General features: G+C 39.3%; 1 protein-coding gene across 1 annotated transcript in view; it reads right to left on the bottom strand.

The window, feature by feature from the left end:
• Positions 1 to 16,054, bottom strand: part of DNAH8 (dynein axonemal heavy chain 8) — a 137,533-nt gene that overhangs the window by 38,974 nt on the left and 82,505 nt on the right. The window contains exons 62-74 of the mRNA XM_053382927.1: positions 15,248 to 15,378; positions 14,067 to 14,220; positions 12,921 to 13,085; positions 12,075 to 12,301; positions 11,391 to 11,509; positions 10,681 to 10,784; positions 9,436 to 9,612; positions 8,734 to 8,901; positions 7,586 to 7,798; positions 5,982 to 6,119; positions 3,987 to 4,114; positions 2,935 to 3,106; positions 866 to 1,021 (exon numbers count right to left, since the gene is read on the bottom strand). Of these exons, the coding sequence (XP_053238902.1) occupies positions 866 to 1,021; positions 2,935 to 3,106; positions 3,987 to 4,114; positions 5,982 to 6,119; positions 7,586 to 7,798; positions 8,734 to 8,901; positions 9,436 to 9,612; positions 10,681 to 10,784; positions 11,391 to 11,509; positions 12,075 to 12,301; positions 12,921 to 13,085; positions 14,067 to 14,220; positions 15,248 to 15,378 (2,052 nt within the window). The remainder of the gene's footprint in view (positions 1 to 865; positions 1,022 to 2,934; positions 3,107 to 3,986; positions 4,115 to 5,981; positions 6,120 to 7,585; positions 7,799 to 8,733; positions 8,902 to 9,435; positions 9,613 to 10,680; positions 10,785 to 11,390; positions 11,510 to 12,074; positions 12,302 to 12,920; positions 13,086 to 14,066; positions 14,221 to 15,247; positions 15,379 to 16,054) is intronic.

The raw sequence follows: 16,054 nt of genomic DNA, 5'->3' as shown, positions 1-16,054 counted from the left end.
AGAGAGATTTCAGCCTATAAAACCGTGACTGAGATAGGATTTGAATGCAGCAGCTTCTTTTCCTGAGGTTTTGGCTGAGTGACTTGCACTTCAGACACTTCAAACCACTGAAAGAACTGAGAAATATATGTGAAGGGTGGGGGGGAGTGCCCTGGGAGGGTATGAATACAATTGCTTTTCTTATATACAATGGTACCTCGGGTTAAGAACTTAATTCGTTCCAGAGGTCCGCTCTTAACCTGAAACTGTTCTTAACCTGAAGCACCACTTTAGCTAATAGGGCCTCCCACTGCCGCCGGGCCGCCGGAGCACAATTTCTGTTCTCATCCTGAAGCAAAGTTCTTAACCTGAGGTACTATTTCTGGGTTAGCGGAGTCTGTAACCTGAAGCGTCTGTAACCCGAGGTACCACTGTACAGCACTTTTTAAAAAAGAAACAAAAAAAGGTGCAGGTACTCACCATGAAGTTGTTGCAATTAGTGCCACATTTTAAACATTTGGGGGGGAAGGGGCTGGTACTGCATACCCTTGAGTAGTCCCCCAAAAAGCACTGCTTAAATATGATATGAGTGAGAATGTCTAGAAGACACTAAACACGTATCTGAAAGTGATGCTAGCATAAGAGTTCAAAGAAAACTCATGCAAACCCACCAAATAATTTGCGGGTGCCTCAGCTGATAAGCTGAAAGGGTGCAGAGCAGTATACTCTGTTCAAGAGTTTATATTATGGATGTCGGATCTGTGTGAAGATTTAAACACTACAGCACTCATATTTACTGAAAATATGTCTCCAGGAAAAATATATATAGGTATTTCCAAGGAGGGGGAAAAAAACACCCTTTCCTTTAAAACTTTGCAAAACTTACTTGTAAGTCATTTTCCTTTTCTTTATGTTTAATCCATGTTTTCCCTTGCGTCTGCGGGTCTATCAAGAGTGGGTACCTTGTCGCTTTAGTGACAATTATGCCATTTTGAACTGAGAGCTCATCTCCTGGAAGGCCTTGTAGGTTCCATTCACTAATCTGGGCAACGAGAAAGAAGTCACCACTTCTATAACCAATAATGAATTGACTTTCAAAGATATATTGACAGTGCAATCCTGTGCATGCGCACTCAAAAGTAAGTTCCCTTGAGTTCAAGTGAGACACCTTCCTAGGTAGGTGGGTACAGAATTGTAGATATAATTTATTACTTTAAAAAATGGTTCTACTGTGCGATGCAGCTATAGTCATATTGGTCACATCATATAAGCAAAGTATATAAGGTTGGTTTGTTTATCTCCCGCCCTACACCATAAGGTCCTAGGGCGAGTTAGAACATTAAAAACATTTTAAAACAACTAAGTTTATCAGCTTTAATCTTAACATATTATCAAGATAATGGTCTATACTGAGTCCAAAAATATTCTGTTAAGCAATGCTGAATGCTACAGGTTCCTGGAGGTTTTGAACACGGCCCCAATTGCTTCCATCCCTGAAACAACTTTTTTATTTGTATTAATATCCCTCCTTTGTAGGCGAAGAAATTTCACTCAAGGGACCCTACCATATCCTAAAATAAAACTAAATGAAGCAAAATCTAAAGTAGGGTTGCCATATTTCAATAAGTGAGATTTTATTTGTGGCAAAAATGTTGCCAAAATTCCGCCAGACATACGGCAGCCCTAACTAAAGGAACAATAAAATAACAGTAAGACTAATGATTTCTAGTTGCTGCAGTTCTGGAACACTACCTACCCAACTATGCACATTTGAGGCTTTTTACTTAAGGTGGAGAAATGAATAAAGAGGGGAACACGATAGAAGCATTATGAAATTATGCATGATGTGGAAAAGGTGGGTAGGGGGCTGTTTTTCTCCCTCACTCGTAACACTAGCACACATGGACATCCAGTGAAGCTGACCATTTGGAGATTCAGGACAGACAAAGGAAAGTATGTCTTCACGCAGCACATCGTTAAATTATGGAATTTGGTCCCTCAAGAAGAAGCAATGACAGTGGTGATACTAAAGCTTATGCCAAAAGCTCCTGCCTTTAAGATGCTACAGTAGCTTGTGTTCTTTTATCTATTCAAGCTGTTGGTGCACGTGCATTTACTTATTTTTTGGAAGATTAAATTTATAGCATATCATAACTGGCGACGTACTGAGTAAATTATATGTTGCAAGGCCAGAGATGTTTTATTACGCGAAGACATCCTCTGCCATATCCATGATTGCAGCAGGTAAAAAAACAAAACCAAAAAAACAACAACCACACCTGCAATAATGGAATGGCCTCTATGTACCCACATTTTCCCATTTCAGACAAAAATCTATCAATGAGGTAGTGTACACAAGTATCCAGTCACATGAAAACCACCCAATTTTTTCAATATTTGAACTGTTCCGAGGTCCACGATGGAATAAACTAAAAAATAAATAAAATAAAAACCCTTTGTATAGCTTATATGCCACACTGAACACTTTCCTTTTATAACAGAGACAAAAGTAACAGGAGTTAATTGAATCTTTATTTTATGTAAAGAAATCACTCCTCCACTTAAAATTTTTTAGTTGGATCTCTGTGAAAGAGGTCATATGTGTCCCTTTATGTGTATGTTGTCTCATAACTTTTCTAATAGTTACTATAAAAACATAATTATATTATTTCAGTAATATCAACAGATAGTACTTAACGCAATGGAACTCTTACAATAACTGAATTAAAAATGGTTGCTGCTCCAAGGTTTGCCCCGCCTCAAGTTGCTGTTTGCTAGAACTGTTTCCCCCTTGCTGCCATTATAGTACAGCATAGCACACAAATTTTCTAGAACATGATGAATGAAAAAGCATTGTTCAGACTAGCTAAAAATGCAAATGGTTTGATTCTACCTCATAAACAGTAAATAGGGATAAATGTAGAGCTACAAACATTTACAGGATGCAAGACCTACCGTAGGAGGATCCACCAACATTGAAATGAGGTTCAAATTTTCAGTAAAAGGGATTTTCCTGACTTTCATTTCTGTCTCCCACAAATCTTTAAGCAAAAGATTCCTGAATATCTGGTTGAAAGGGCCACAATAGGAAAGAAAACCTGTGCAGAGTAAAACATCTCCCACAAGTCTAGAAAAATACAGAATCTCCATTAGTATTCTTTCAGATTTCATTTTTTAAAAAACAACATGGTACAGGCTTCTTAGAAAAATAAATAAAACAAGAACACCATTAGACACCATTTAAATAATTATAGCAGGATTAAAGTGAGTTTGATGTCTATTTTACATTTAAGTATTAAACTGGGAAGTAGATGGATATTTCAAAACCCTCACAACTGGCTATTTAACTGGATGAGGATTCCACTAGCACTCAGTACAGCGGTATCTCTAGTTACGATCTTAATTTGTTCCGGAGGTCCATTCTTAACCTGAAACTGTTCTTAACTAGAGGCGTGTTTTCGCTAATGGGTCCTCTTGCTGCCGCTGCGCTGCAGACACACAATTTCCGTTCTCATCCTGGGGCAAAGTTCGCAACTCGAGGTAACTCTTCCAGGTTAGCAGAGTCTGTAACCTGAAACGTTTGTAACCTGAGGCATTTGTGACTCAAGGTACCACTGTACTTGCTTCAGTGAACTAATTCACTGGACACTGGAACAGCACTATTCCTTATACAACTATAGGGATCAGCGGCACTGATATGTTGAGTAAGAAGCGAAGCTAAACGACTATAAGGGAGACAATTGTGCAAGGTCTAATCTGCTTATGTATCCAGTCACCCCACCCCCAATAAAAAGGAAGAGGGAAAGAAGAAAATCATATCTCTTCTAGATATTAAATATTGATCAATTCAGTTCACTTGAAGTTGAAATTAGCGCTTTTAGATTAATTGTGGAATAACATTAAGTCCCACAGATTTCACTGGGGTGTGATACAACTGGCTGCCTACTGATATGTGCCCAGTAGTACTTTTCAATGAATTTTGATCCTTTATTTGTCCTACACAATACCTGTTTATCTGGGCTCGGAACTCTTTACTTTGCTGGGTCCATCTAATTTTCTCTCCACTCAAGCCATCTATAAGCGCAGAAGCTGCCTGCATCTTTCTCCTACACATTTCTGCATCATTCAAGAGGTCCTAAAATTAGGAAATGTTGTGTCACATTATACTTTTCAAAATGACCGTCATGATAGCTATGCTGCTCTAGGACAAATTATGAACATATATCTTGAAAATAGATGACATGGTGTTATCAAGGTCATTTATGGCATAATAGCTGCTAGGTTTCGATGGGAGATAGAATAAAATTGCAGCATTTGTAAGGGAGTCGATGAAAAGAAACCATAGCAACTACTGTTTTCCGCAGGCAGCAATAAGCTCAGGAACCTCAGCGAGCAGGGACACCAGGCCCCACCAGGTGGTGGGTTTTCCCATTTCTTTTAGGTCAAAATAATTGCCAGTAATCATCCCCGCAATGTCAGTCTCAACCGGTTAATCCAACCGCGGTGCAACTGAGTAACACAAAAGCACAGTCAGATGAAAAGAGGAAACAGAGTTTGGTGTACTGTTGTCGCATTACACATTAAACAGGAGGAAAGCCAAGCTCCCTTGAGTCCCATCAGGGAAAAGTTGGGGTATAAATAAATATCTAATAAGAAGTATAATATCATAAGCCATTGTATATTTTTATCCATTAGAATTGCATTCAAGAACCATCTTGTAAACACATATAGAGTGTGCGCCACCCACCCCCCAATCTCTGCCAATTGGGGCACAAAATTCCAGGGGGTTCTGGGTGATCATCCAGGGTCGTGTTTCTGTTTAGAATCAACATGTGACAGAGGCTGTAGTGCCTTTGAGAAATATGGTTTAAATACACATATATACACCTGAGTTTAGATGAAGGGGCTGCAGATCTTGCAGCACTGTCACCTCAAGAGCATCTTGTTCTTCATAGCAGCCCAGCCATCCTAAGCACCATCCCTTTGTTCCTGCTTCCCAGCCAGCTCTAATGATTGTTGTCCTTCATCACCCAGCAAGTGTTCTCCCTACTTCCTTCCTTGTTCCCAGGAAACTCCTGCTCTAAATAACTCCATCCACCTGATACCCAGCAGTGGAGGGAGGCGGAGGCGGAAGGAGTGGGGCGCACCAGGTGGCACTTACCTTCGGGGCGGCACTCTGGACCCCAAGGTGCAGCACCCTCCAGCCCCACGCCAGATGCCTCCCCCTCAGCCACCCTCCAGCAGTAGGGAGCCTGGGGGGAATATGGCTGCTTGGCCCCATACTGCCCCCTGCCCCCGGATGCCCCACCTTATGGGGAGGCACCCACACAGCTCCAGGTGTCCCCGGGCTCCTGATGCCACTGCTGCTACCTCAAGCCTAGTTTTTTAAAAGGCACATTTTCCCCAGTGAGCATAGCCTGCCCCCTGTAATCTTGGCAGCCTCCTGCTTTCTTGCCTAATGCGGAATGTCTCACCTTTTGTCAGGCTAATGACTCTGCTATACCTGGTCTTTGTTCTTGCATGGCAGCTACCTAAGCCCAGCTCCTGAGGAAGGTGGCTTGACTTCAAAACCCACATTTACGCTGTGATTATGTAAGTGAAATAATTGTAAGATACAAGTTACCTGTGCAACTAAGCAGCGTAATACAACCTTTAACAACCCGGAGAACATCCAGATGCTTTGGACTACAACTCCCATCAGCCCCCATCAACCCCAGCTACTGAGGCATAGGAGTTGTAGTCCAAAACATCAGGATAGTACCAAGCTGGGAAAGGCTGGTGTAATATTTATCATATCTATCTATCTATCTATCTATCAACTGCATTTCTGCCAATTAGGATCAAAAACTATAGTCTCTCCTGCATACTATTAAATAGGCCCACAAGCAACATTTCAGTACCACACCCATGTCAGAAAGAAGTTCAAGATAAGGCAGTGGCCAGCTAGGAAATCAGCATCATAAATTATCTTGTTGGTGAAGCAGCATTTTCTCTTGTTTTACCATCTTTTCCTTCATAGCTGCATCAAACTTTGCTTGCACTTTATCCAGTTCTGCTTGCTTCTCATCTAATAATTGTTGAGCCATTGCCAATTCTGCATTTGCTACTTTCAAACGCCCTTCTTGTTTTGCCAAGTTCGCCTGAAAATGAAAAATGAATGAAGCAGCAATGTTTCCAGAAATTCTTTTTGTCTTCTATAACTACATCTAAGGTTTTTGTTGCTGTTTTTTTAGCTATGAAAAACAGACAGACAAAACACTAAGACTAACTAGATGAAGCAGCTGTCTAAAGGAAAATTGTCCAAAGAGGGATTCAGTCTGAAGAAATACTCGTCTGAATTGTCTGTCCCTGGCATAGAGGAACTAATATGACAACTCATTGCGACAGGAAAAGATCTATAACCAGATATTCTGCTTTTTGCTTTGTTTGAATAGTAAATGGCTGTATTTGCTGGTCTGAATAATTTTTTGAGTATTTCCTCACAGGATCTTGTGGCTATTATTATTATTATTATTATTATTATTATTATTATTCACCTTCCCTATAGATTTCTCAAGTTGATGTACAAAATATAATAAAAACAGCCAAAAAAAAACCAGCTCAGAAGAACAGCAAATGAATTAAAACATATACACGCTACACAGTAGACAATCATGGCAGAAACCTATTCATTCAGCTGGGAAGGCTTGTCAGAACAAAAATGTCTTATTTATTTCATTTCATAAAATTTATATACTGCTTGATTGTAAAAACCCTCAGAGATGGTTACTAAAAAACAATAAAACAATAAAATGATCAATAAAAAAGTTAACAACAATAATTTAAACCATTAAAAAAATAAGATCAACAATAAAATAATTGTTGCAGATACATCAACATTCTAAATATTTGGGTAGGCTTGTCTAAATTTAGCAGGCACCAAAAAGAATACAGTGAAGGGCTTATGTTTTCCCCAGAAAGTACAGTTAGTGGTTTTGCATCTCGTATCTCAACAGGAATGCTGTTCCACAAAACAGGGACAGCCACAGTAAAAACCCTGCTTTGAGTTACAGAAGCAATCCACTCTTGTGGGCAGGTGAAAAGCACTGCATGATACTGTCAATCAAATCTGGATTGTTTTCAGTGTGTGATGTTGCATTGTGTTTTTACTACTTTTTGTTTGGAGCCGCCCAAAGTGGCTTGGGCAACCCAGTCAGATGGGTGGCAAATACTGGTAAATATATTTGTATTAGTATTAGTATTATTGCTGTATCATCTTCAAAAAGATGTTTTAATTGTGTTCCTTGCAATATTGTATAGTTCAAGGCTTCAAACTGTAAAATGTAACTATTGTTCAATTTTTAAAAATAATTTGTCAACAAATTCAACTAAAACAAAATTAAAGGTAGATTTGGAGTTTCCCAAACAAACGCAACATCTGCCAGAATTTCAATGGAAGTTTAAACATTATTTAAAGATTAGTGATATCATATATGAAGAGGAGGGAGGGACATGTTTCTAGTCCCATTACACCCCACACTGCAGAAATAGACAAAAGAGACTCTGCATGGTTTCTTTCGCCTCTCAATAAATGGAAACGCACTTCAAATCAAATCCTGCCATTTACCTTAAGAGGCAGTACTTCTCTGTTTATGCCATAAAATGTTGCCATGGCCTGTGTCCAAGAAAGCAGCCCTGCCACATTACCACAGACTTTTTTACCATTTTCAAAAGTATAATCTTCCATTTGAAAATACGGCTGTAGCAATTCTACTGTCTCTTCATTAATGGAATCTTTAGCAAACTGCTGGAGACTCTGCAGAAATGGTCCACTCATTAGCTGAAAATAAACAAACAACACCTGTAAAGCACTTTCTGCTATCACTGTCCCAATTGTAATTATCCCTTGTATATTTGTATTTCTTCTTTAATTTCCTAGTTTCTAAATTCTACCAAAGTGGCGGAATGAAGCTAATGACCGGCTGTTTACTGTAACTGTTTTAGGTTTGGAGAGTCTGTGACTCTCCAGATTTTGGGCAGCAGCTTCCATCCTTCTAAGCCATTGGTCATACTGACTGCGGCTGATGGGAGTTAAGAGTTCCAACAGCACGTGGAGGGCCAAAAGTTATCCATCTTTGTCTTAAGAGTTGTGTTCATTGGACAACTGTTATGCAGTGGTCAGAAACTCTGATGAATTTAACAAATGGATGGGACATTTCTAATAGATATTTCCTGGCCACCTCAGATAACCTGCTTAATCAACTTCAGGTCCTTTATTGTATGTTGCTCTATATGAGATTCTGGAGAACAGCATAACACTCTTATGTTCATAAAAATATAAGAACATAAGAACAAACCTGTGGATCATGCCAATGGGTCATTCTAGTCCATCATCCTTTTCTCCTAGTGCCCAAGCAGCTAATTAGGAGAAGCCCACAAGCAAGAGAACTGACCCCCCCCCCTTGCAGTTTCCAAGCAAGATCAGATTATCACCAAATGTCTCCTTTTAATAACTGTTGTTGTTGTCAATATAATTTATAAGCTGTCATTGATTTCAAGAAGAAATACCAAGGTGGAATTGCATGTAATGCTCCTTTCAGGTGGTAGGCAGAGGTGATGTCATGTCTAAGCGCAGCACATCTTACACTCATAGGAGAATTGGGAGCTCCCTTTTGTGGAAATAGAAATGCCTTTGGCTTAAACCAGGGTGCCACTAGATCCAAGCCATTGATTCCCCCACCCCCAGTATTGAAAGCATTTGGGAATGGGATTTACTTTCAGTGACTCGCTCCAAGATGGTTTCAAACAAGGCCTTTCTGGATCCATGGTAACTGAATCTATTTTCTTTTGGAATAGCAACAGACAGCAATCCATGATTCTCATGATAAGATGAGGTGGCTTGGCAAGCTTTCGAACCGTTGCGATATCTGCCGGTTTGATAGTCTGCAAAGGGAAAATTAAATTCATTTATTGTTTGGGCCAAATTTTATAAGGACCCAGGGGAAACGTGGTACCCTGAATTTAACATCACATTTCTCTAAGCAATAGACAAAACGAGGAATAATGGGACACTCAGCTTCCAACAGGGACATCAGAAATTTAACTGAAGCACAGTTTTACCAGACCGGAGAAAGCTATAGTCAGCACAGACTTACAAACTACAGTATATTTTCTAAAACTGCCATAGATGGTGCATAGAGCATCTGAGATAAGGCAAGGTATTCAGAAATGAAAGAAATAAAAATTAGGAAACAATGTAGAACAACCCAAGTAGCACAAATAAAAGACTACTTCAAGCCCTGTTAATGTTTAACAACTTTTCTAGCTTTGCACCTCCACTTTCAAAGATAGGTACTTTGCAGCACAGGCAGGCAGACAATGGTACATTATCTATATTGCACAATTCATGTATGATTGATTTCTTCATTTATAGTGGCTTCAAGAGAACTGTGAATATTCTATTACAACGTCACTCACATTCAAAGCAGCTTCAGCTTCTTCTAAGGCTGGTCTAGCTGCCTCCAGCTTTGCCTCTGCTATTACTTTCTCTGAATCAATTTCATCTACAATCTTCTGTGCTTTGTCTTTTACACCTTGAACTTCATTTTTCACTTTAGCTGATGCCTCAGCACTTACTGTCACTTCTGCTAGCACCTATTATAAAATTTAAAAACATGCAGCAGGGTCATCCAGTTTGGAAGTTTGCAGTGGAAGAGAGCTAGCAATGGTGAACTAAAGGTTTTACTTCCCCAAGCTCTTCATGAGCCACATTCACATGATCCAGCTCATAAGGGGCCTATCCCCACCTAGCCTCCCAGGGTTGGGTGGGTGGATCTGGCCCTTACACATTTAATTAATGTGTTGACATCAATGATGCCAAGCATTGGTAGCTTAGAATAAGGGCAATTATTCCTGTATTGCATATGGGCGATCCTAGCCAATCAGGAATCATGTAGCAAGTACAATATCAGTGAGGGCAAACAAAACTTATTAAAAGCATTTTCCCTCCATAGTTGGTGAGCTGTAAGGGAAAGGTGAGGAGGTGACTTTGGTGAGTGGTAGGGTGGTGGTAGCTATGGTTTTCCCAGTAGTGATGTATGGAAGTGAGAGCTGGACCATAAAGAAGGCTGATCGCCGAAGAATTGATGCTTTTGAATTATGGTGTTGGAGGAGACTCTTGAGAGTCCCATGGACTGCAAGAAGATCAAACCTATCCATTCTTAAGGAAATCAGCCCTGAGCGCTCACTGGAAGGACGGATCCTGAAGCTGAGGCTCCAATACTTTGGCCACCTCATGAGAAGAGAAGACTCCCTGGAAAAGACCCTGATGTTGGGAAAGATGGAGGGCACAAGGAGAAGGGGACGACAGAGGATGAGATGGTTGGACAGTGTTCTTGAAGCTACTAACATGAGTTTGACCAAACTGCGGGAGGCAGTGGAAGACAGGAGTGCCTGCCGTGCTCTGTTCCATGGGGTCACGAAGAGTCGGACACGACTAAACGACTAAACAACAACAACAGGGTGATGGGGGTAATGGGGTCGGAAAGCAAAGCAAGCAGGGCCAACATATAATTAACTCAGCACTCCAGCAATGGGACAAGGATAGTGTTGCTATATACAAGATAGATTTCTCCTTTTCAAAACATTGGTGGGGGGGGGGACAAAACCAGTGAACTCAGTCACTTTCCTTTATAAAATACTGTATTCTGGTATAAAACTTACTTTATCTGCTTTTACAGATGCCAGAGCCAGTTCCTTCTCTTTCACTGCCAACTCCTGGGAGAGTTTAGCAACAGATTCACTAGCTTCCATTAGCTTAGAAAGACCTACAAAAGGCATCAAAATTCAGAATAATTAAAAGTTATTTAAGATGAGCAATAGTCAATGTTAATAGAGTCATTGAAATCAATGAATTTACTCTGAGAATGAGTTAGTTGGCTAGCACCCACATTATATGCAATGTTGATTTCATAGGGATTGGGCTGTCATTCCATCCCTCTACTCATTGTTTGCTGCCAAACTAGAAGTAAAACCTGTCCTTATAGACAAATTGGCATTTCTGAACAAAAAAGAAAAAAAGCTATGTCCTGGCAAAATCTGGGTCTAAGTTTGGTTTGTCAAAGGGAAAATAATTTCTAGATTTTTAATTTTTTTAAGGAAATTTTTTATCTTCATATAGAATGCACAGAGAAATCTCATGAAGACTTTTCTTTAGGTGAAAAACTTCTGAGGCAAGTCATACATATGTGTAGCTGGATCCAGAAGGGTGAAAGGTGATTTTCCTGCATCTCCTCTGCCCAGCAGTTCCCTGAAAAGATTCCGCTGAGGGTCAGGGGACCCAGCTGAATGAGGTTGGCTTGGCTGTGGCTTGGGAGGACTGAGAGAGAAGAGATTGTTGGCAGGGGCAATGAGCTGGAGTAATCTTATCTTACCTATGTGCATCCGCTCAGCTTGTTCATTAATGTTGGCTAGCTTTTCAGCATAAACATCTTTGTAGCCATTAATGAAAGAGAGGTAAGACTTGGGGGTGACATGAGCTCTTCTTCGGTATCTGGAACACGCAATGGGGATTGGATCAAATACTCATGTTATCATCAGATACCATCCTAAACCCATGTTCATCTTCACTAGTACAATTATGTCAATGACAAAAGCCACAGATTTCACTTTCAGCTGTAATCGTAATGCATGTTAATGAGCTGCAGTTGTGAAAATTGATTTCAAGATATAACGACTTTGAAATAAATAACTGCTCATCTCCCTGAAACCCAAATAACCATTTTAGATATAATCTCCTGTTATATCTAGGTATAGGGGCAATTAGATTCTAAGCTTATCTGTTTTCTCAAACAAGTGTTAAATATTTATTAAGAGGAATCCAAAGTTTAATGTAATTGAAAATGGGGGGGGGAGTTACTTAAATTTTCATATAAAAGTACAAAATATTGCATCTTTCATACAACAGTTATAACTGAGCAACCAAATTCATAGCTGGTTTAACTAATTTTGTTTCTTTTAAAAAATACATTAGATGTATATAAAATAATCTATAAAAATACATATTCCAGTGCCAAATGTTATAATTAAAGAATTACTAAATATGTTTCAAACGCTACCTTTGGAAATAATTATCGCAGCTTTCTGAAACTAGATCATGAAAGATGCCCATAGTTTCCACAACTTGGGCTTTAACTTCAGGAGAACAGACAATGTTAAACTCTGACAGGAAATAGTGTGATACAGCAACAAGGGCTTCCTTAGGCCACTGAGTAAACCAGTCCATGGTGCAGCCAGATATAAGGCCAGGAAATTTCAAAGAACGCGCACGGAACTTTTCACCAACCTACCAAGAATAACAAAAAATATATATTATTGTAATAATTAATTTTATCAGTCATATGCACAACTAAATGCAGAGGCTGAGATCTGGAATTTTAAAAGTATTTCCGCATCTGGGGAGGGGGGAGTAAATATATACGAAAAATACTCATACGTTCTTTTATAAGTTTGATATTATTATTCTAATACAGTTCTGTGTTTTTTCCTTTTTTCTTTTCTTTGCATCACTTTATTTCTTTATAATTGAAACTTTTCAATAAAAAGGGGGGGGACCATTTTTGCATCTAAGGTCTCATATCTTAAGCTGCAAGCCATTTCATAACTACTTTCCCTTCCCTAAAGGGTAGTATGGAGCCTTCCTCGTCACCAACTTCAAAATTAACATACATAGGACATAGCTGCCTGTTCCAGTTTTGTAGATTACATACAGAAATGGAATTGTTAGTAGAACAATTACCATGAGCTAGACTGCTGAGCCAAACTTGCAGGATTTGTCTTTAAAGAGCATGTTTGCCATAAAAATATTATTTTTCACATTTAAATACATAGTCTTGAATGGGGGAGGAATTATCATAAACAAATATGTCCAAGGAAGGTAGATATGATTTTTAAAGAAAACTCACTGGAGAAAAGCAGAGAACAACATGAAGATTTTTCTTCGATCTTGATATAAAATATTCATAAAGATTATCAAAAGTTGGAGGAACTCGTGGTAGTTCTTTTTTCATTACAGATATCAATCCTTGGGTTATTTCATCCATTTCATCCCGAGCAAATAAATTGGAGATCTTAGCAGAGCAGAGCCAAGGAAAAATGAAAATTCAGTTATGTATTTATAATGCAGTTTTATAAACTACAGATCTATGTTTCCTTTCCAAAACTGTCTAATAGTTAAGTCTTTAGCTATGCAGGCCAAAGACTATCTTCTTTCCTTACTTGAAGAGATGTACTCTAATCCAATGGACCATGTTTAGAGCAGCTGAGACCATGAATGTGGAGCCTTTGTTTGGCAAGCAAGGGTGCGCAGGGGAGAGGGAACTGAATCTAGCCCCCTGCTCCTTCTCCAGAGCAACTGATTGTAGGATTTTAGCTCTTTTTTAAAGGGCCTTGTGCACATAAATCTGGTTGTTGGGTCAAAGATAGGACCTGTGCGTACAACACATCATTGTGCATACAGTGCTTGAAATTCCACAGAGTTCTCACTCCAACAAAAATAATAACATTTCCACAACTTTTATATAATCCATGGGAAACATGCAAGAATATAGACCCCAAGAAATACAGCGGCCAATGTGCCAAGATTCTGAACGTCTGTGGCTAGTTACTTGCCCACCCCATAAATTACTAAGAAAATCAACAGTGAACAAAATAATAATTTCATTTAAAGTTTATCCCTGAAAACTAGTTGTGGGTTCAGCCCACTTCCCAAAAGTCTCTTTGCTCCTGCCTCGTCAAGGGACATGGGCTGATGCCCAGCCCAGTACCTGCATGATCCCAGAAATAAATTAATAATTTCATTTAAAATTGATCCCTGAATTGTAACTTTATTTTTAAAAATATTTTTCAAGATTTACATCTCTGCTAGCAGTAGCTCATGTGGGACCCCCAGGTGTTGACTTCCAGCATCCCTGACTATCAGCCTGTTCGTGCTCGCTGGGGCTGATGGGAGTTGCAGTCAAACCTACCCTGAGCTTTTGAAATAGAAGGACAAGCAAATCATCTAACAGTCATCATAGCAACACAGCTGCAAAAGCCTCTGAAATGCTAACCTCTCCAGAAGAAAGCAGGTTATTAAGAAATTCCAGAAATGCTTCATCTTTTATTTCGTTATCTGTGAAAATAAATGTTATTCCTTTTCCTTCCGCACCAGCAACTCTGTATAAAAGCTTTAGATCATCTGTCAGATTGCTCACATTGTATGATCTAGGAAGCAAAAATGAAAAGGACAGAAAGCTTAACATGCAGTACTGATTCATCACCTACTAACTTCAGAAAAGTAGTCTACATCACTGAAGCCAGCAGGGAGGGGAGCAAGAGCTAACTGAGCAAAGACTGCCCCTTTTAGGAGAGGCATCCTTGTGTAAATATATTGCATAGTGAGCATGCTACTTCTTAAAAATGCATTTTAAGCACACATTTCAAAATGAAGCAAGCAGCAAAACAACTTAAACCACTTTAAGAAATCAAAAATACCACCTTTCACAAGACCCTTAAATTACCAGTTTGTGTTCCCCCATGTTTCTTAATTAACCCAGATTTGTCAGGCTGTCACCTCATTCGCTAGTGACAAATAGGAGTGGCCATTTCAAGGTGTGCAATTTAGCTTCAACAACCCTCAAAACGACTAGTAACTGCAGCAGTGAATGCTTGCTACCCCCGCTTTTTTTGGATCAAAACTATTTGGAAAGCTAGTGACTTTGCCATTCCTCTCAGAGCAGGGAAGCCGAAAGCGGCTTTAAAAGTGTTTTGGAATAAGAAAAAAGAAGGAATGAAGGGAAAGCAAGAACACCCCCTGCGATAATTGTAAACATTCCCGCCTCCCATCGTGCCACACTGATTGTACCATCTGCACTGCCTTTAGAGCGGCATACTATGGGGCATGGAGGGGCCATAACCACGTAAAGTGGAACAGGCATGGCCAAACTTGGCCCTCCAGATGTTTTGGGACTACAACTCACATCATCCCTAGCTAACCTGTGGTCAGGGATGATGGGAATTGTAGTCCCAAAACATCTGGAGGGCAAAGTTTGGTCTTGCCTGTCATAGACCATAGGATCAGTGACATCGTGTACACATGAATATGCCAAGCTATCTTTACGATGGCCATCTAGCCATGAATCTCATCTCCTATATTCTCATATAATGGTGTATATATACAAACAGTAGCTTCTAATTATATAGGGAAAACAGCACATCATCAACCACTTATCTGAAATGTATTTTTTCTCACCGTGTTAAAGTTATCTGAAATATTTTATATCCAGCTATAAAAGAGGCTAGCCTGGAAAGACTCTGTTTTCCGGAACCACCAACTCCTACAAGTAAAGCATTCCCACATGCTGTACGAATTATTCGTGAAATCTGCATTACAAAAAAAAGGGGAGGGAGATTATCTACTTAATTCGTTATGCAAAGTCAACAAAGTTAAATAATTATCCAAAAATATTTTTGTAATAAGCTTTTATAAAAGAGCCATTGAATGGTGCATAGTTTAATAAATCTTCCCAATATTCTAGATTCCCTACCCCTCTCCACCAATTCCATAGACGCTACTTATACAAGGGCAGCATATTTTAATATGGCATGTAATTTTGGCAAAAAAAATATATCCAATGACAACAGAATTCTCTCTTATATGGTGCTCCTGCGGGTTGTTTTTTTTTTTAAAAAAAAGGAGCATCAATTGCATTTTTGAGGTAATCAGCCAATGTCCTTCTTTAAATACCACCTCCTTCAAAGGTGAAGCTTTCATCTTCAAGGCTTTTCCAGTTACAGAATGCCCTTTTCCAGAGCAGTACAAGCTGAGCACAACTTTGTTTTCTTTTCAGTTCCTTGCAAAAACTTTCCCCCCATTCACCCAGACTTCTGAAAACTGTTTTACTACCTTTAAATTAGTATCTGACTATAAAATTATTCTTCTACCTGTTGCTTGTTTTATTTGTGTTGCTTGTTGTTTACAGTACTTGTTGCTTTCAATTTTTGAAAAATGTCTCGAGACACTGATAAAAGGAAGTTGATAAATGTTTCGATAAAATAA

Source organism: Podarcis raffonei, chromosome 3 (genome assembly GCF_027172205.1).
Source record: "Podarcis raffonei isolate rPodRaf1 chromosome 3, rPodRaf1.pri, whole genome shotgun sequence".
In the NCBI taxonomy this organism is placed as follows: domain Eukaryota; kingdom Metazoa; phylum Chordata; class Lepidosauria; order Squamata; family Lacertidae; genus Podarcis; species Podarcis raffonei.
The sequence above is the reverse complement of the archived record's forward strand: the minus strand, read 5'-3'. Positions and strand labels throughout refer to the sequence as shown.